This window comes from Dipodomys merriami, unplaced genomic scaffold, assembly GCF_024711535.1.
Source record: "Dipodomys merriami isolate MVZ:Mamm:240054 unplaced genomic scaffold, mDipMer1.0.p SCAF_5, whole genome shotgun sequence".
NCBI lineage: Eukaryota > Metazoa > Chordata > Mammalia > Rodentia > Heteromyidae > Dipodomys > Dipodomys merriami.
The window spans coordinates 51,528,217-51,550,149 of NW_027206068.1; the positions used below are offsets into that span (position 1 = coordinate 51,528,217).

Below are 21,933 nucleotides of genomic sequence, written 5' to 3' on the forward strand. Positions count from 1 at the left end.
AGACTCCACTTCCATTACTCTTACATTACGTCAAGGAAAACTGCCCCATAGGGAGGATTGAGAGGATAGATTAAAAAACGTAATCCAGAATCCTTGGAACCAATGTGATGTCTTCCTTCTGAGGAGAGTTTTGGCTCTTACAGTTGTCCACACAATTGTGCGGATTTGTATGCATATGCTGGCTGATTGATTGGAAGATCTCCTTCCCTAGATTCCATTAAAAGATCATAGCAAAAGTCTGTCTTGAGGGTTCCGATGAATTGGCTTCAAGGCAAGAGATTAGAGGATGTCGTATTGATTTACAGCAAGATGAACTGTTGAGTTTCTAGTTCAAACACCCACGAGTTCTCCTTATCTGTGATTATCATGATCATCCACATTTCTACTTGTATTTATAACAGGGCTTGTGGGAGTGAGGTTGTTTCCTTTATGTTTCTCAGGTTGTGGTTTCTCGAACAGTATCATTCACCCCCCATGTGAATTTTCAACTGGATTCCCACCCTGTATCTCCAGAAGTGATTGTAGAGCACCCACTGAACCAAGATGGCTACACTCTGGTTGTCACTGGGAAGAAGGTAAGCCCTGTTTCCACTCAGAGTTTCCATGGATATGGTTCTTCCTAACGAGATATTTATAGCCAGCCTTTTATGGGTTTTGTTTTGTTTCGTTTTATAACTTCTCTCTTCATCTTAGATCCAGTCTCCATTATGTTCTTTTTTGAGTATTCCATAGATCTTCTGAAATAAAATTAAGTTTTTTTTTAAATTAAGTTTTTAATTCAAGGGATATTAAGCCTAAGGGAGATGTTCATATTGTGCTTTTCTCCTCCAGAAGAGCTCTACAGAATGAAAATTACAGTCTTAAGAGTAAAACTGTAATGCAAGAAGATAAATCCTGCAAATACATATTGGAATCTAACTCCAGCCAATAATCCCTTTTCCTCTGGGACAAAGCTGTGCATCTGAGTAGGAGAATTGAATGCAACCTTACTTAGAATTTCCCAGGGGTGCAACTGTGTTTTCTTACATCTTAAATTATACTCTCTTATTATTTGTAAGTAATCTCAGGCAGAGCTAAATGTCCACACTATCTAGAACCTCTGACATTTAATAATGATGCTTGTGTACCTGAATGGTACTATTATATTAATATTTTGCTTTGGTTTTGGTTTGGGATTTTTGGAAGCATCATCTTACTACGAGTTCCCAAGCTGGACTGGAGCTTGCAATTCTCCTGCTTTAGTCTCCCAAGTAGTTGGGAATTCCAGGCATTTACCACTGTACTTGGTTATTACTGGCTAGCAGTGTTAACTTTATCATCTATGTGCCAACAACAGAAGAAAGGAAAGAGTCGCTTTATCATTTTAAACACAACAATAATTACAGTTCGCACAGATTCAATAGACTATAAAATTATATGTGTTTATCTATAGGTTTTATATATTCCACTTTTACTTAAACAAATCAAAAACTCCTCTTCCTGTCCTTTCTTTTCACAGATCACCAAGATCCCCCTGAATGGCTTGGGCTGTGGACATTTCCAATCCTGCAGTCAGTGTCTATCCGCCCCTTCCTTTGTGCAGTGTGGCTGGTGCCATGATCAGTGTGTGCGGTCAGATGAATGCCCCAGTGGGACATGGACTCAGGAGACCTGTCTGCCAGCAATCTATAAGGTCAGAAACTCTGTCAGCTGTTACGTGTTCAGGAAACACAAATTGCTCCTTTTTAATTTTTTTTAAAGTTTCTTTAAGTAGTTGTACAAATGAGTTGCCATCTAACAAAGCAGTTTGTGAATATAATATGTTTTTGTCTGTGTCATCCCTTTCAACATTCTTACCCATCATTTCCCTACCCACTCCTTCCCTCACTCTTCTTAATTTTGCAGAAACCCTCTTTTTAAAAAATCCAAATCTCAATTTATTCTTTTAGCGGTGAAGCATCAGCCAAAGCAACCTGTCCCTCTGTTGCTCTAGCTTTTCCCAAAATAGGGAAAAAGACTGCTAAAGCAGATTTTTTTTACAGTTTTTTTAACTGTAAAGGTGATATACAGAGAGGTTACAGATACATGTCAGGTAAATAAGTACATTTCTTTTTCTTAATTTAATTTTGTTGTAAAAGTAATGTACAGAGGGGTTACAGTTACATATATATTGAGTACATTTCTTTTTTTAATTTAATTTTATTGTAAAGGTGATGAACAGAGAGGTTATAGTTACGTAAGTCAGCTAATAGATACATTTCTTGTTGAACAATGTTAAACCACCCCCTTATTTTCTCCCACTATGTCTCCCCCCTGACTCCCCTCTGCCCCTAAAGTTGTAAAGTTCATTTCTAACATAATGTCTAGGGAGTATCACTGTTGCATTGGTGCATCTGTTGTACTTTGTCTCACCATTTTGTTATTCCCTTTCCCTTCCCCAAATCAGATAAATGTATATACAAGACACAGGAGCACTCTTGAGTCCTGCATTTGAAGTGCTTGTTTCACATTTACTGGCCACACTCTTTGGAGTCTGCTCTCCCTTAGTGTTGTATGTAAAACAGAGCAGCATTGCTCCTCATTTCTTCACACTAGGATTTATTTTTTTCCCACCTGACTGACCCATTCTGATTCCTCATTCTTTCCTTCATGTCAGATGCCCAGACAAGAGCCTCTATCAGCGTAGGGACAGATGGGTTCATGGCAAACCCTGGCCTCTTAGGTAAACCATGTAACTTGATAAGCCAGCCACCCTGGGGGAGATAGGAAACAAGGTGTCTTCCTGTTTAACCATTCGACAGAAACACTGAATCATCACAGATGGGAAATTGTCTTCAGAATATTGTGGGAGGCAGTGAAGGGTCAACACCCATGGGTAGCTAGGAATCTTGTCTCAGTGTACCTGGATGTGTTTATAAAGGCTGACCTGATTGCTAAGATCTTCTGTGAGCCATTTCATGCCTTAATCTACCCAAAAAATACTTATACAGTGTATGTGTGTATATATATACTTATATATATTTACAAAGTACATACTTATATATAAATATGAGTTTACATATATATATATATACTTCTAAGTATATATGCTTTAAAGTACATGGCCTTTCCTAGACACTAGGGACATTCAGTCCACAAGGAGAAAAAGGCACCTCCTGCTATTGGGACCTTAGTTTCTGCAGTGGATTTCAGTCCTGACATTTTACATTTTAGCCATGCACACTAACTGTGTCTTTATTTACCTAAGTTTGTGCTTGGCACAACTTAGATGAAAATCTCTGATTCTTTGGTTCAGTTATATTTTTCTTTAAAATAATTCCCAGATGAGGATCCAGTATGTATTTTTTCTGCCTGCATTTAGAACAGTTGTTGGACTTTAGAATATTGTTCTTGTGAAAGATTTAAGTTAAAGATCTCCTTCACCTGGCTCATTCCTAAGTAAACAAAGTGTGTGGGTCAGGATAAGAGCTGTCCTTAAGCAGGTGGCTGTTTTCATTTAGTTACGGGTTAGTTAGGTCAAGGTTTGCAGTGGCTGACTGTGTTTCAGTCTAATCATTTTCCATTAGGTTTGACATAGTTATCAAGACTCAGTTTGACTGGTCAGGGAAAAGAGCTAAGAGAGAAAAAGAAAACAAATGTAAATCTATGTATTTATATACTAAGTAATTATGTACTTCATATACTCTTAAAAATTACATATAATCTAATGCATTTATAAGCACAGAGCCTTGGTCATTTTAAGCACTAGAAATTTGAACTCTTCACATTCCATAAAAAGAAATATGGAATGTATGTGTGAATGTCTATGTGTGTGTGTTTGCACACACACTGGAATCACAACAATTTCGTTTTTCAAAAAATAACCAACCAAGACAAATGGAACATTTTCATCCACTGTACTTCTCTTCACTAATCATGAAGGCTATGTTAAACAAAAAAGGCTGAAGATAAATCAATATTTGAGAAATGGGGAACCAAAGAATCTTTTATATATTTGGGGCTCCTTCTTTCATCTTCTCTAAGACCATCCTTGTACATTTGGGAATGTTTTTAAAGGTTGCATTGTATCAGGCCCAATCAATAAGGCATGGGCTATATAGTCAGAGGGAAAGTGGTACAGCTGAGTCCATAAATCCTCTCAGTTCATAGTTGTTAGGAAGATTTCATGCTACACTAGACCATGACATTTAACATTCTTACTGCAAAAAAAATGGACAGATTATTCATCTTTTCTTTATCTCTCTTAAACTCTACATGCATAAAATCCAGCTAATATATATAGTTTCAGTTTCCAATATATACACTTTAACCTGCTTTTCAAGGTACATGCTGATCAGTTGCTGAAATTCTTTGCAGTTGTCCAAACCAGCAAGACAATATCATATACCACCACAAAGGCATCTGTGACTTTTTTGTCATGTTAAAGCAGAAAGGAGTCTTTCATTATGAATTGTAATTGTCAAAGACTCTTTTAAAAAAACCTTTCTCATATTTTATCTTAATGAGTTAAAAAAAAATAAACCATGATCTTAAATTTAAAAATACTGCTGGAATTGGCCCATCAGTGATAGAATGAGAGCTATGTCTTCCCCAGCCAGAGAAGTGGGAGACAGAGCCTCTGTGGCATTCTGTCAGACACTCATTTCCTGTTCACCGAGTTTCTCTGAGCTTTGGGATAACTCAGAGTTTGCCAGCCCATTGTTGGGGCTGTTCAAGGGTGTGTGGTCCATGACTGCTTCCTTCCCCTACCCATGGAAGAGGGAAGGTTATCCCATGAGCTGAGAGGAAAGGAGCCCAAAGAGAAAAACTAGACAGAGCTGGCCTTTGAAGCCTGTGGATCTAGAGGTTTATAATATCCATCTCTATTGCTGGTGTACCGGGTAAGCAACTCTTAAAGTTTTTTCTGAAATCATCTCCCAGGCACTTTACCTTATATTGAAAGTGATAACATGTGTCCAGGGACAGACTTCAGCTTTTCCATAGAACTGGGGAAGTAGGTAGAAGGATCAGACCCACATCAGCCTTGGGCAGCTGTTTTAGGTGGGGGAGTCTTCTGATTAGAAGAGGGAACAGCAGCTGTGTGTCGGCTTCAGGCTGAAGAGAGTCCTGGGAGGGTTGGATGTCTTGTTCTCTCCTACTGGATTTCTAGTATAATAATAAACAGATTTTTTTGCCCTAGTAGTTCTCATTTGGCTCCACATAGACGAGGTAAATGGTCATGAAAGGCACAACTGTGTAATGGATTTTTATGGGTAAAATGGATATCATAAAAGCATTAAGTTAAGACTTTATGGGGTTTGGTAACAAGGATATGTTAAGACTTGGGTCTGTGATTATTTACTTAAGAAAACTGGGAATGTTTGTAAATTTGAATTTTGCTAAAACCTTTTCTACAGGATTTGCACAAAATTGGGCTTTAGCAAATACTCTTGCTAGTTTTTGAGTTGCTGGTATCTTCATGCCAAGCTTTCCCACCATTGTACTTTTCAGCACAATTTACAATATGTCCCCCAAAAGAGCATTTCCTTTCTCAATTGTCACACAGCTCTGTAGGAGAAACTTATTTTTAACTTAGAAATGTGTTCTGCTTAAATAGCTTTAGCCTCAGAACAGTTGTCTTACAGACATGGTAAGTGCCTAATGCTTATATCATGGCTGACAAAATTTTATTAATAACCTCAAATTTCACATTACCACACCAAAGTGAGGCTGCAGCAATGCAATGAACCTATTATTGACTGAATATCAAACATGTGGCAAAAAGTTAATCTTTAAAAAATGAAATGCAATATACTAGCAATGGATAAATTAGGAAATTTTCCAGAGCATTGACTTGGGTACCATCTATTTCTGGAGTTCTGTATGTATTAAATGTTACATAATTTAATTATATGTCATGTACATGCTATATAGTAAATGGAGACCACATTTAAAGGACAATGAAAATCCCATCATTAATAAATATGAATTGATAGATATAAAGAAGTAGATCCACCTATAAAGATAAAAAAGTATGCCATATATATGTTCATCAGTGCTTGTCATATAGATGATGCAGAAGGAAGGGAGGATGGAAGGAAGGAAGGAAGGAAGGAAGGAAGGAAGGAAGGAAGGAAGGAAGGAAGGGAAGGAGGAAGGGGAGGAGAAAGGAGAGGAGGAAGGGAGGGAGAGAGAAAGCAGACATGTATTAAATACCATCTATGTATTTAGTATTATGACATCTGTTGAATGCAACTATACAAACTTTGCACATCGAAAGAGATACTTTTGGTGTGCAGCTTCTTTTTTTTCTCTGGGTTACAATAAGCATGTTGTACACACAGCTAGAAAACACAACATAAATTTATTGGACCTTCACTTCTAGGCCTATTAAGGAATTTGGACCAGAGTTTGATGCAGAGTCTCATGAAGGAGAAGTTGCAGTCAGTTACAAGTGAATGAGAGTCTGAGCCTTAGAAATAAAAAGTGAGTTCATTGCAGAGTAGCTCCAAAGGCCCCTCATTGCCACCCAGGCTGACTCTGGCTCTCTATCCCATCTCTGGAACTCCTTAAACATCTGGGTATCATCAGCATGTCAGGTAGCTTTAATGCTTGTTGCAGATGCTCGGGAATTTCTGACCCTTTTCCTTTAGCCCAAGTTCAACTTTTACTAGATTGTGGGAGAATGGAAGAATTCCCTACTATTTATTAAGTAGTTGTTTTGGCTTTCTACTGATATGAAATGTAATAATATATTGAATTGTTTTAAAGTTCTCTGTTGACCTTACAGGTTTTCCCAACTAGTGCACCTCTTGAAGGAGGGACAATGCTGACCATATGTGGCTGGGACTTTGGATTCAAGAGAAATAATAAATTTGATTTAAGGAAAACCAAAGTTCTCCTTGGCAATGAAAGCTGTACCTTGACCTTAAGCGAGAGCACCACAAATATGTAAGGTTCTTCAAATTTATGCGTTGTTGGGCTGGGAATGGAAGATGGGTCCTGTTTTGGAATGAATACTGGTTTTAAAAAATGCTCAAAACATTCGTTCTTGAATTAGTAAAGACTTTGGCCTGATGTACAACTTGTAGACTTGTTTCATTTTGCTCAGATTTACTTATGAGAATTAGGGGAAGAGAAAAGTAACATGGCCTAGGTGAAAAATCGAAAAATCTGGTCTCCAGAGTTTGGCAGCCATTATAACCCAACAGCAATTGACTAGATTTGAAAGAATGGCACTCTATCTTTCTAATCTTCAAATATGGACCCCAAAGGCTTTTTTCTGTGAAAGTCAATAAGCTACTTAATACAGATCCTTTATCCAAATTCACGTAGAAGTCCTTGGTAGCATAGAGAAGCCTCCAAGTCACATTTTTGAGACTTCCTGAATGAACTTAAATTTATATTTATATTCATTCTGCTATAGTCTATATGTGCTTTTTAAAAGCTCTAAGATCCATCTTTAGCAATGAATTCAGAAAATATTGGTTACCATGTGCTAACATTGGTTTTATTGGTTGAATCTCTTATGATTGAATTAATTTTGCATGTAATAGACTTTATTCTGGTATTACAAAAGATCTAACTATATTAATTTCACTTATACCAAAGAATCAGTTTATAATTGTTAGCTCAATGACAAAACAATCTTTTCTAGAAGTCATACGTATCAGTTTTCTTAATTATTGCATTATAAGTTAGAACTTGAAAAATGAAAAATCATTCTCTTCTTTTAAAAGTTACTTACAAATTATATTTAAATTTTTTCAGAACTATAAGATCATTCTGTGGAAAGCCTAATCAAAACCCCAATTAAAGCCTAATTAAAGGCGAAATTTTTTAGCCTTTAAGTAATTTACTAAACGTATGACAAATACAACCATAGAAATGTCCCTGTTGACATACTTTGGTGAAGAGATTTGAATTCTTTGTAGCGAGATGATTCCAACTGCTACAATTTTATAGACTAAGATTATTGTACTCATTTTAATTGACAAAATCTACATGGGGGAGCTCTAATGTTTCCTATTTGGTTTATGTAAATATTCTATTCCAGTTAATATAAACTTTAGCATAACAATACAAAGTAGACATGCAATTTTCAGCCTTTTATGCTTACTATGAAACTCTCGTTACTGTTCAATCATCAGCTCAGAATTTGGAGTTAACATGTCATCATTAACAATAGCCAAACCAGAAAATGCTTGTGGATTTGTAGCATATTAATTTTGCTTTTCCCCCCCTCAGGTTGAAATGCACAGTTGGTCCAGCAATGAATGAGCACTTCAATATGTCCATAATTATTTCAAATGGTCGAGGAGCAACCCAGTACAGTACATTTTCTTATGTAGTAAGTCCAAGCATTCTTTTTCTCAAGAACTAAGATATTTGATTTTCAGCGAATGTATATTGAATGATAAAATTAACAAGTTTCTTTGTTTTTATCTCCCTTTCAGGATCCTATAATAACAAGTATTTCTCCAAGTTATGGTCCTAAGGCTGGAGGCACTTTACTTACTTTAACTGGAAAATACCTAAACAGTGGAAACTCTAGACACATTTCCATTGGTGGAAAAACATGCACTTTAAAAAGGTGTAAATTTATTTTATTTTATTACATTTTATTAGAATACGTTAGTTGTGGGGCTGGGAATGTGGCTTAGTGGTAGAAGTGCTTGCCTAGCATGCATGAAGCCCTAGGTTCAATTCCTCAGTACCACATACACAGAAAGAACTAGAAGTGGTATTATGATTCAAGTGGTAGAATGTTAACCTTGAGCAAAAGAAGCTCAGGACAGTGCCCAAGCCTTGAGTTCAAACCCCAGGACTGGAAAAAAACAAAAATTTTTTTAAAAAATTAGTTATATAAGAGAGATTTCATTTCATCATTTGCATACAGGTACACAATATTTATTTTCATTTCTTATGCTGTTAGATTAATGCCTGTTTCTAGGAAACCAAGGACACTATTTTTAGTAAAGAAAAAAGTCTTTTTCTTTTTTGTTTACTATCCTACTGAGGAGATTGTCTCCTTCCCAAATTAATCTGTTTCCTTTTGCTGATTTTTCTACCCTTTCCTTTATGTATATTAATTGCTTTTCTGAGTTTTATCTTCCTATTGTGATAATCTCAGAGCCCTAGCTACATTGCAAATGTGAGTGTCTGGTCATGCCAATCAATTAGAATATACATTTCCATCAAGATTTAAAATTAGAGTATGTCAAGAGGGTGGAAGAAATAGAGGAAACTGGGTTTGGAAGGAGTTGTGTTTCTGCTTCTTAGACTTGAAAGAGCTCAATTTGCTCAAGTACCAAAAGTTCTTTAAAGATTGCTTAAAATGTCAAAGGTTTTAAAGTAAAGGATGATCTTTCAACAACAGAGCTAAGTTTGGGATCCAGTAAGATGTCAATAGCCTACACTAAAAGGCTGTTTCCAGACGATCTCAGGAAATCCCTATTTAGGAGCCATTGAGTTATACCCTTTGATTTATGGATGTAATTCTAAGTTATGTGTATCTCTAATAGCTAAGGTCTTTTTTTTTTTCTTTCCTTTTCTTCCTCTTGCTTTTTTTGTCGTTGCTGTTCAGTGTGTCAAATACTCTTCTTGAATGTTACACCCCAGCCCAAACCATTTCAGCAGAATTTCCTGTTAAACTGAAAATAGACTTAGCCAACCGAGAGACCAGCAGCTTCAGTTACCGGGAAGATCCTGTTGTCTATGAAATTCACCCTACCAAATCCTTTGTTAGGTAAGAAAATAAGGATCATATATATCACTGTAGAAGAGTCAAAACAAATTACATTTTTACCCCTAGCTTTGATGCTACTGCATTTCTTCTAAAGCTTATCTGTTTAATTCACTGGAGAAAACTGTACTAATATACTAGGTACAATTTGACTTTAGCTGTGTTTTTTAATGACAAAAAGCATTTCATTCTATTACGTTTTAAACATATGAAAAAGCAATTCAATAAGCTACCATAAATTGTGTGCACTGAAATATATGTCAATGCTATACAATAATATGTCCCCCCCAAGAAAAGGTGAGTTCACCTTTTCGTGTCCATTTTTCAGGATATTTCTTTCATTTAGCCTACTTTATACACAGCTTTTCCCCATACCAGATTCCCTTTGAGTTGGTATCTTGTTGGACTCAGTGCAGTCTGCCCTGTTTCCATTAATTCTATCAGTCTAGCAACAATATTGTCTGTTTATTTTTTACAGACAAAAAAATATTTTTGCATATTTGGTGAATAAAAGTTCAAAGGTACTGGGAACCAGTGACTCACACTTGTAATCCTACCTACTCAGGAGACTGAGATCTGATGATTACAGTTCGAAGCCAGTCTGGACAGAAGTCTATGAGACTTTTATCTCCAGTTAACCACCAGAAAACCAGAAGTAGAGCTATAGTTCAAAGTGGTAGAGAACCAGCCTACTCAGGGACAGTGCTCTGAGTTCAAGCCCTGAACAACAACAACAACAAAAGCTACAGAAACATGCAAAGATCTTTCTGCATCTTATGAAATAGAAATTTGTAACAATATTTTCAAATAAAGTTATTTCCAAAGAAGAGTTGCCCCTGAAATTCCGTTTGATTTATTGCTTTTCCTCCAGCATTAATTCAGTGCATGTGAAAAAATAGAACCTGCCTCTTAAAATGTTTGGTGGGAAGAAAGTTCTCAGATTCCCAGTTTCTTTCTACTGTGTTCTTTTTCAGTGGCGGAAGTACAATAACAGGTATTGGAAGAAATCTGAATTCAGTTAGTGTGTCAAAGCTGGTAATAAGTGTGTATGAAGCTGGAAGGAACTACACAGTGGTAAGTCTTTGGAGAGAGGGGCCTACAGGAGCTTCTGTCACTCTGTTCTGTCATGCGGCATCCTGGGCACATGGGACATTTGTTTTTGTTTTTAAAGTTTTCTAATTACCTTCTTAGTGGCATAGGTCAGACAAAAACCATTTAAGCTTGGGATGATGTTGTAAACATATACACACATATAAATATTAAGATACAAATGAAGACCAACTTGAGACAAGTTTTTAAAGACAATAAGAATAGAAATGACAGTATTCTCAAGAGAAGGGTAAATTCCATAAAAGTACATTATATGCATGTCTGGGAATATTGCAGTGAACAAAACCCTTTGCACAATTAATATGCACTAGTAAAAATGGAGAAAAAAGTAATAGAAGGGTGAATTGAATATTCATACAAGAAAATGTCCTGATGAAACCCCTTTCTATGTAAAAATTAGTAAATGCTCATAAAAAGTCAAGTGGCCATAGAAAAATGAACATCATAGCACTGCCCTATGTCCATTTACTGCCCTATTTACTATAGACTATAGGTGCTATTTTAAGAAAACTCTTGGATAAAGCCTATAATCTTTCTGCAACCTACTTTTCTTTCTAAAGCAGCATAGTGTCTTCTTACATCCCCATTCTTCTTTATGTCCCATGGTTACCACATTGCCAAGTAACAAGGGAGGACACGATTATCTCTTTAGATGTGGATGGTATTTATTGTTTTTCCACATGTTTTTATTTTATTGGCAAGGTTAATCAGAATTTAACTAATTGCCTCCTTAAAAGTAATTTCCCCCCCAAAAAATTTAAATAATTGACCCATTTTGTACTGTAACCATTTCACTAAGTCATATTAAAATTAGATTTTTAGTTTAGATTTGGAGATGATTGGATGAGTTTCCAAACATCCATACTTTTTAGCAATGTTTTTCTCTACTATGAAATGCCATAATCGAGTTGGACGTGCATGCTCAACTCAGAATAACTGAGTTCTAAGTGCTCCTGCTCAAGCAGTGTTTTGATTGAGCAGGTGATAGATTGAATTACAGCACTTTCTTCGAGATTTCCCATCCAATATTTCTTGAAGAATAAAGCCACAGTGTTCTTTAATTACAAAAACCAATTTGGGGCCAAAAATGTCAAGCTAAATCACCAAACAATAAGGTCATTTCAAATGAGATTTTTCTTGACCTTCTCAATCAGCCACATTGCATCACCTCTAAGGAGTATTATTAGATTTTTATCATATTCCTAAGAGATGGTACTCTAGGGAGTCTCCACATGAAGTAAAGGGCTTTGAAGCCAATCCTCAGACATGGCCACAAACAAAGTTAGAATAACCACTGCTATTAGTTTAGAGGACATCAGTTCTCCATAACCAAGAGATAGTTTTACATCAACCAAATAAAAATAACCCTCTTACATCAACCAAATAAAAATAACCCTCTTAGGTGTTGGCATGTGATTTTTTTAGAGTAAAAATTTGAAAAGTTACTGTTTTTTTTTAACAATGAAGCTTCATTATTAAAGTTAGTAACTAAATTTTCATTGATCTCCTTTACCATTATTCAAATGACCCTTAAAACAACTATTAGCTTAGTTCAATTATTCATAGTCAAATATTTATTAGAAACCATCCAGGTGTCCAATATAAGAGATGCACTTCCCCCAGAGAGAGTCAAACAATAGTGGAAGATTAAATCTTATCTGTTAACCTATCTGGAAATGTACACTTCTATTGTTTTAGCCACAAACATGTTGGTACAATAGAACTATGCATGGGAATTGGACAAGAGTGGAACATTAAGTGGACCTTTTTTATTCTTTACTATGTCACTATTTACTATTTTGATATTTGTGAAAAACACCTGGTAAAGAGATGTGTTTTTCCCATGTCCCCTCTTGCTTATAGAATTTGAAGTTGCCCATGATGAATTGAACCTATTTATCAGTTAATAAATACAAACTTGTGATCAGGTCTGATTTAGATATATAGGTCCAGCCACAATAATTTTTAAGTTCAATAAACTCAAATCTTCTAAAATGTAATTGCCTTCTTAACAAAATGTGCCCTCATTGGTTAATGCACATTGGGTCTGAGAATCCTACAGCCTCTTATATGGCTTCAGAGTTCTGGCTGTTACATAGAGAATTATTATATTGGCAGTAAGATTGTTCATTTCCATTTTGAAAGATTATTAAAAAATGAATATCGCTTAGTATTATAATATGAATTTCATGTGAAACTAAATAATACTGAATTTTATTCATGTTGTATGTCATTTTATCTCCTTATAACATACATTCTTAAATGTACAATATTCTTTTAAATTTTTTTAAGTATCAAGGACCAAATTCTGCTTGTGCTTTTTATGTACATCCTGAGGCCATTTGCTATTGTGGGCATACAGAATTGTTTTATTTCCAAGTATGCTTGTCAAAGAAAAGGAAATCTAAGGGATGTTATTGCTTGTTTGTCTTTTCCTTGGGGGGGAAGAAACACAACCATTTAACTGTAAATGTGCCACTTTGTATCGCTAGTTTTAGCCTAAGTACAATAAAGAGGAAACCACACTTTCCAAAATTCCATAAATCATAATTTCAAAGGGGGAAGATTTGAAATGTGAGATGAAAGGGCATGAAATAATAATAGCAGAGCCTTTGTAAAATAGAGAGCATAGGAAAATATTTACCAATATAGAAAATGTAATTTTTTAAGAAGTATAGCATTGGGGTTAAGACAGTGACTATTGATTGAATGGCTTAGGGTATATACCCTACTCTGCTTCTCTAGAATGTGGCCTGGTCTAATATGTTTGCAAAGCTTAGTTCTTCATTTTTAACAGGATAATTATGGCTCCAACCTGTAGGATTATCAGGAAAAAAAAATAAATGTAACCAACCCTGTAAAATATTCTCCACAAAAACTGGTATCAGATCCTTAACACACATGAGAAAAGAATCTAGTTATAATATTAACTGTATGGTGACTTACCATGCAGCATACTACATTGTGAATAATATTCTAATCTTAATTCCTAAATGAGGAAATTCAGATTTCTCAGTAAGGGCTCTGAATCCATTCCTATGGCTTGAGTTAAAACTAGTATCTGACCCAAGAATTTGTAATCCCACAAAGCCCAGCTCCCACTCAGCCATAGCTGCTTCACAACACTAGAAAGCGGTCCTTCCCAGTGGTTGTCTTGTTTTCTTAAGCAAGATGATGGAGTAAAGGTCAGCTGCAGAAAGAGCACCATAGTTCATTTTGGACAAGTGAAAATCTATGTTCCTTTGAAGATTGAGTCCTTAGGAAAACTTTGCATCTGTCATACTTCCAGAAATAAGATGTCTTTAACATTATGAATTCAAGTGCAGGCTTTCTCTCAATATTATATATGTACTATATATAACATATACATCATATATATCTTGTATATATGATTTTCCGAAGCTGTAAAATTGGAAGTTGCTATGGATCCTGTCAAGCGCTGCCCTCTGACAGAGGATAATTGTGTTGTCCTCCAGGCATGTCGACACCGCTCTAATTTGGAGATCATCTGCTGCACCACTCCTTCACTGCAGCAGCTGAATCTGCAACTCCCCCTGAAGACCAAAGCCTTTTTCATGTTAGATGGGATCCTTTCCAAAAACTTTGATCTCATTTATGTACATAATCCTGTGTTTAAGCCTTTTGAAAAGCCAGTGATGATCTCAATGGGCAATGAAAATGTACTCGAAATTAAGGTAAGAATTGCTTAAAATGGTCTCTTAAATCAACTTGAACTCTATTAACTTCATGGCAATATGAATAGAATCATTGTATTTGGTCAGTGTATCTTCTACATCAGCAAATACCTAAGCTCTGAAAAGCAAACCTTTTTGGCATAAGACTAAAAGATAAGTGTGGATTGCTTTTTAATGGAGCATTTAAAACTCCTTTTTTGTGTATATATTTTTTAAAATAGCAAATGCTGAACACAAATGTATTAAAGAGGCTCAGGCTTACAGGGACACTTTATCCTGATGATCTTATACATTCACTGTATGCTTTACCTAAATGTGCTCATTTATAAGATAAACAGCAAAGGCCATGGAAGTAAATGCCTCAACTGTAATTCTGTACTTCCTTGTAATACATGGAGTTTTGCATCTGGTCATCTGTAAGCTAGTTTATAAATGAAATTGGTTGCTTTTTTTACTACCTTAGTAACATATTAGCCTCTAAAAATAATGTCATGGGTAATAACAGATCACCTTTCCTAAGCCAGCCTATTACATCTCAACAGAAGCAATTAAGCCAACACATGAATTGCAGACCAAAGATTAGAATACAGCTCTGATGTCACTTAAGTCATTTCTACTTCAAATAATAATAAAAGAGGCAAGATGATTAAGACTTCAATTATCCAGTACTAGTCATTAGAAACAGAAATATAGTTATCCTTCACCAATTTATTCTCCGAAAAACAATGTGTTTCTTCTTTAGACAGTCAAATTTGTTTTCTTGAAAGATCATCTGAGTATAAATATGAATAAACACAAGGCAATAAGCCCATCCTTATTTGGGTGCAATATAGGTTGCTGTAAACTTTTTCATCCAAGGAATATGTTTCCCCTGGACTTTTGTCTGCTTTTTACCAATACGAACCAACCCGTGCACACATTCACACTCATTGTATTTGTACAATAATTAAGCAAACCCAGCATGAAATTAAATGGAGGCCTGCTTCAATGAACAGCATGTTTACCACAGCAAAGTTCTTTCATCTGCTTCTTTAATTAGTTTTAGGAAAGGAGAAAGAGCTTTTATCACTTCCTTTTTTTTTCCCTTGGAATAAAAACTAATCTAGTGTGACCTTTTGCCTTCAACAATGACTGTGTTTGCTGTTTTAAAGATTCCACTTGGTGCTTCTTGGTGGAAACAGAGGTTTATGTGCAAATAGTTTCACACCCAAGGAAACTATTGTTCTGTTGATTTATCTCAGATGAATGGATCAGAGATAAATGCTTCTTTATCTACCCTTCTAAGCACATTGTTGTTTAGAAGAAAAAAACTTCTTCTATAAATTATTCCTATTATTCTACAGCATACAAAATTGTTGGACCAAAAATGACCCCATGATCTGAAATCATCTCAGCCAATGAATGGTGTCTCCAACATGGCCAGTTCAGCATAAAGCAGTAAAGAGTTACTCTCTTTTTTTACCTCTAACAAGTAAATAGCACCTGTCATAGTCTAGAGTGGTTGTTTTGGTATCATGATTTATTCTTTTACCATACTTCATTTTCAGTGAGTGTCAGGGGAAATCTGAAAGCGTAGAAGCCTATCTCTTGTGACAGCAACTTAACTCTTCAGCAATTTCCAAAATTGATCACATCTACATGAATGAAGCATGAGAATGGAAAGGAGAAGCCATGTGTCTTTATTTTTGGTTTTACCAAAAGAAAGGCAGCCCTTATCATTGCATGTGGTGCTTGATCCATTAGCATTCAAAATATGGGTGTAAAGTGTCCTTGTCTTACATCAATAAAAGTGCCATGGAAAGAATCGTAAATTTAGAGTGAGATCTTTCTCTTAACTGCCAGCAACAGTTCATACTTTGCAATCCGCTTTACCTGCAAAGGTTTCTTGGCTAAAAGAAGGGCTGTGATTATTTCCAGCCACAGCTTTTAGAGCTGCCTTCATGACCAGTTGGTCATGGAGTGACTATTTCCTTGGGTATAAGAGCCAACCAAGTTTGGGACAAGAGAATAGACTGAAGACAATCAGAGCTACAGACAAGTCACTCCTCAGAGTGCTTCAGAAACCCCAAGGATATAAGAGGTAGTTAGGAAGGTTTTGAGTGCACCAGGACCAGCTGTAGACAGTGGTCATCAGACATATACATCTTTGGGAGAATACCAAGTAGTGCACTATTCTTTTATCAACAAGAGCTCATATTCATAAGGAATCTTACAGTTAACATGGGCAAAATGGCATATATTATTTCATTTGCATTCCCCATGTATCCATAAGGTTAAAAGGTCAGTCATGATTATCCCCGCTTACAGATAAATAGGTTTCGAAATATTAGATGACTTGTCTTGGGGTCACCTAGAGAGGAAACAACAAACTTAGGGCTCACAGTCAAGCCAAATTCCAGTACATTACAATCCTTCTTGTATTCATTCACTTTCTTATTGAAATTCCAACACTTTTCACAATAAGGGAACTTTTATCATATTGTATGTCAATAGCTATACTGTTTGTTAAATAAAATAGCTCTAAAAGTTTACAAACATTTAAAATTTGATTCTGTGTAAAGAAACTCCCCCCCACACACACACAGTTACCTTAACTGTGCATGAGTATGCTTTGTGGAAAGCAGGGAATTGCAATATTTAATGCCGAAGTAAGGACTGCCTAGCACTGACCCGCTAGTTGTCTTTTCCTGGAGCATGTAGGTATATGTGGTAATCAGATGTGTTTCCTATATCCAGTCTGGAGAAATCAGCTCACACAGGAAAAGGGGGCAGGAAGATGAGCTAAAGCAGGGAGCAGGAAAGCAGAAAGTTGGGTATGAGCTTGTGACCACAAGAATAGACTTTGGGGAGGTCTAGCAGAGGTCAGCATTAATGGTTAGGTACCAAAAACATTATTCTGAGCCATAACAATTCAAGTGTTGCTCAGAAGGAGCTTAAGTCTCCTTAAGTTTTCATGTGCCTAAAGATTCCAAACTAACCACAACTAACTTGAGTTCAGTTCTCAGCCCAGACAGGATAGAAGGGAAGGGTTCGTTCATCAGAGTTGATTTGCTAAGCATCAAGACTTAATCTTGTTTGATGGTGTTCATATCTTATTCCTAACTAGTCTTACCCTGTGTTACACTTTTTTCTTTCTTTTGCCAGTCTTGGAGCTTGAACTCTGGGACTAGGCACTGTCCCTGATCTCCTTTTGCTCAATGCTACTAGCACTCTACCACTTGAGCCACAGAACCACTTCCATGTTGCACATTTTAATAGATGTTCTATGAAACAATGCATCTCAGGCCAATTAATAGCAATTGTGGTTCCACACATTAAAGAGCGGAGACTTCCAAGGAGACAGTGAAAATAAAACAACTTAAATTTGGTCTACCAAGCTTTTCCCAAATGTTTTTCTTCAATTGCCTATTGATACCTTGTGGAATTAAGTTTGGGTACTTTCTAGCCTGGTCCTTTGGCATGGAATCTAAGCAGAGGGACTTGTATCCTTGATGAAGGGTGAACCCTGCCTTACCACTACCACCACAATTTTCACCAACTCACTGATTTTCTGCTGTAAATCTCAGTGGACTGGATGGTCTTACTGCCTTTATTAGTCACCTGGTGGCTACCTAGATATGAGAACTTCCAGGTTAGGGAGTTCTTTTTTAGACCACTCCCTTCCACTCCTATCTGATCTGTTCTGTTGCCATCTGAAACATACAGCATCTTCAGGCCTGAATCCTGACTAGAAACATAATAACACACCTAGAGTTAAAATGGAAAGTGACAAGATACAGTTTGATGTGACATATTGGAAGACTTTGGCTTTCACTTTAGAAATGCATCTATTTTAACACTACAGTGAGAGGAAGAAACTCTTATTTATCTTTATATTTCTGTAACTAGAATTATGTCTAACACTCATTAGATGCAAAGTAGATTTGTATCAAATAGAATTAAAGCTGCTTCATTACCTAATCCTCCTTGAACCTTTGTTTTCCATATGTAAAGCAGGTATGACAATTATACCTATGTAGGGGATGTCTCTGCAGGATAATTATGATTCTATGTATGTAAAGAATGAAAGATCAGGGGCTGGGAATGTGGCTTAGTAGTAGAGCGCTTGCCTAGCATGAACTTGATTCCTCAGTACCACATAAACAGAAAAAGGTGGAAGTGGTGCTGTGGCTCAAGTGGTAGAGTGCTAGCCTTTTTTTTTTTCCATTGTGGGTTTTGAACACTGGGTCTTCAGCTCTTCAGCTCAAGGCTAGAACTCTACCACTTGAGCCACAGTGCCATTTCTGGTTTTCTGGTGGTTTATTGGAGATAAGAATCTCACAGACTTTCTTGCCCAGGCTGCTTTGAACCGAGATCCTCAGATCTCAGCCTCCTGAGTAGCTAGGATTACAGGTGGGAGTCACTGGCATACGGCCAAGAGTGCTAGCCTTGAGCAAAAGAAGCTCTGGGACTGTGATCAGCCCCGGAGTTCAAGCTCCAGGACTAGCAATAAATAAATAAATAGGAATGAAAGATCAGAAAGCCCTCCCCACTTAAAACAGTTTGTTTAAATTCTCATCTTTTGTGGTTTCAGTGACTGAAGAACTGAGTTGGTTTTGTAATTGTGCTTAATAATGGTTGATCACTGATAATAAATTGTGAGAAGTAAATCATAAAGATTTTTTTTGGGGGGGGGTCCGGTCGTGGGGCCTGAACTCTGGGCCTGGGTGCTGTCCCTCAAGTGGTAGATCCACCTTCCCAGCCCTCATAAAGGTTTTAAACATATAGTTTTCCCAGAACTCAGTGAAGCTACATTTACTTTAAATGACACAAAGTAGCCTATACCTATACCTAGTTTTTCACATATAGTCCTGGCTGTCATATCACTTTCATGGCAGTTATCTTTTATTTTTTGTAAATCTTTTAGAATATTACATATACAAAGCTGCTAGTGATTTATTCTGTAAGTCAGTGTTTCTCATGTGCTCCTTAGTGGGTGGTTGTGAAAATCTGCTTTTGTTTAAGAACCCAAGGAGATCATAAGCTGAAAAGAATGAGGACTAGAGATGTAAATGTCATGTGATCATCCCTTCCCCCAGCCTCAGTTATTATCTGAGCAAGCAAGACACATTTTAGTCCTTCTCTCATAAATCAAACGCTAGCTCTTTAATCTCTTCTCTCTGTCATTGTCTGAATTCCCTCCAATATGTGAGTAAGGCCCTTCGCCCTCCTCTAACTTACCCAACAAGTTGTCATTTGAAGCCCCAAAGTGACCTTCTAGATTTATGTGCTTCTCTGTTGAATTGCCCTGTGTGGCTGACCTGGATCAATGGATTGCTCATACTGCCTCTAGAAATACCATAGCATAGGGTTTATGCATGTTCACATTCTTTCTCAGACTCTAGCTTCATATGATAAAGGAGTATCTTCTTCCTGTTCCTTTTTCCAGAATAATGTCTGATCTACCAATCTGTGGGGATTTGCCAACTATAAAAGATTGTGTAAAGCGAAGTAACAAGACCATAGTTATTACTATCTGTTCTTTGTCTGTAAGAAAAATAGTAATAAGTTTTGATAGATCTCTTGTAAAGGTAATGGCCTGTTTAATAAATAACTATACCCATTATTTGTATTTGCACTTCATTCCCAAGGCTAACGATTGGTCTCTTTAATAAAATGTTAATAATTTAATAATTCCTGATGGTAACTTTGGTTAAATAAATGTCAAATTGAGTAATTTTTTAAAATTCTTATGTAACTATATAATTGTTCAAACGAATATAATCGTGCTCTCAAAACTTAATGAAGAGCATCTGACATCTTATGGGAATTCCTTTGAAAATGAATTTGTTTATGCATAGGATGCAAATGTGCAACAAGGTTGAAAAGAAATTGCCTGACTCAAACTAAACAGAAATGTATTGACATACAGCAATTACATCACATCTCTAGGGATGGAACTCAGGCATTTGTATTTCTTCAACTTTCAGTGTGATTCTAGAAGTGAAGCCAAAATTGAAAATCATTGCATTAGACAGTTTTAGGCTCTATAGCAACAAAATTTCTAAACTGCTTTCCTTTTGCCATGCTTTGATAACCCCCAAAACAATAGATGATTAGAGCTATTATGCCTTCCAACCTAACAATGTAAAACCATCTTCTTTTTTCTCTGAAGTCCAATCGGATGAGATCTATCCTATAATTCCTGACCAACACCCTGAAATCATCATATTCCCTTTCGACCTCCCAATTTTCATTATGAATACCATAAAATTACATGCCTTGGCACACAACATAGTCTGTGTTTATAGTATATGATATTCTTTCACAATTGTGAGCATTCCAAAAGTGTGAAGTGTTAAAAACTCCTTTTTTTTTTCTTTCTAGGGAAATGATATTGATCCTGAAGCAGTTAAAGGTGAAGTGTTAAGAGTTGGAAATAAGAGCTGTGAGAATATACACTCACATTCTGAAGCCGTCTTATGTACAGTCCCCAATGACCTGCTGAAATTGAACAGTGAGCTAAATATAGAGGTGGGGTTCCTAAATTCCTTTCATGATGTAAATAAAGATGCCAATGTAATTATGTCACTTGTAGGCTTAAAATAATTCATTAAAGCTCATTTGTGTGTTGGCTTTAGCTCATCAGCTCAGCCTCAATTCCTAGCTGTTATTTTTTTTGGGGGGGGGAAAGGGGGGTCGGTTGTGGGGCTTGAACTCTGGGCTTGAGCGCTGTCCCCGTGCTCTTCAGCTCAAGGTGAGCTTCTCTGCTTGAGCCACAGCGCCACTTCCAGTTTTCTTATTCGAGATAAGAGTCTTAGGGACTTTGCTGCCTGGGCTGGCTTTGAACTGTGATCCTCAGATCTCAGCCTCCTGAGTAGGTAGGATTATAGGCATGTGCCACTGTTATTTTTTTAAGTGACTTTTTAAAAATATGTTTCCTTCCCTAAGCTTAGCTGGGTAAGTTTCAGAAGGACTTTCTACTCACACTCACACTGGCCAGCAAGGGAATAAAGACACATCTAAGAATGTCACTTCCCCTGCCTCTTACCAGCCCAGGAGGCCACAAATACATGGAACCTTTTAAGTAAAAGAAGGTATAGACACTGGACAAAGTAAGACAGCTAAATCAGATAACCTTGTACCAGAATGATTTTTTTCATTATTCTTAATAGCTTTCTTTCAATACAGTTCACAAACCATACAATTTACCCATTTTAAAAATATAATCCAGGGGCTGGGAAGGTGGCTCAGTGGTAGAATGCTTGCCTTGCATGCATGAAGCCCTGGGTTTGATTTCTCAGCACCTTATAAGCAGAAAAAGCTGGAACTGGTGCTGTGGCTCAATGGTAGAGCACTAGCCTTGAGCTGAAGAGCTGAGGGACAACGCTCAGGCCCAGAGTTCAAGCCCCATGACCGACCAAAAAAAATATATATATATATATA

At 36.6% G+C, this 21,933-nt stretch overlaps 1 protein-coding gene across 2 annotated transcripts in view; it reads left to right on the top strand.

Moving 5' to 3' along the window:
• The window catches only part of Met (MET proto-oncogene, receptor tyrosine kinase), a 137,171-nt gene that overhangs the window by 94,654 nt on the left and 20,584 nt on the right, over positions 1-21,933 (top strand). For both annotated transcript variants that reach the window (XM_069996618.1, XM_069996617.1), the window contains 9 exons: positions 441-575; positions 1,499-1,672; positions 6,749-6,909; positions 8,206-8,308; positions 8,415-8,551; positions 9,545-9,706; positions 10,678-10,777; positions 14,290-14,508; positions 20,875-21,021. In XM_069996618.1, the coding sequence (XP_069852719.1) occupies positions 441-575; positions 1,499-1,672; positions 6,749-6,909; positions 8,206-8,308; positions 8,415-8,551; positions 9,545-9,706; positions 10,678-10,777; positions 14,290-14,508; positions 20,875-21,021 (1,338 nt within the window). The remainder of the gene's footprint in view (positions 1-440; positions 576-1,498; positions 1,673-6,748; positions 6,910-8,205; positions 8,309-8,414; positions 8,552-9,544; positions 9,707-10,677; positions 10,778-14,289; positions 14,509-20,874; positions 21,022-21,933) is intronic.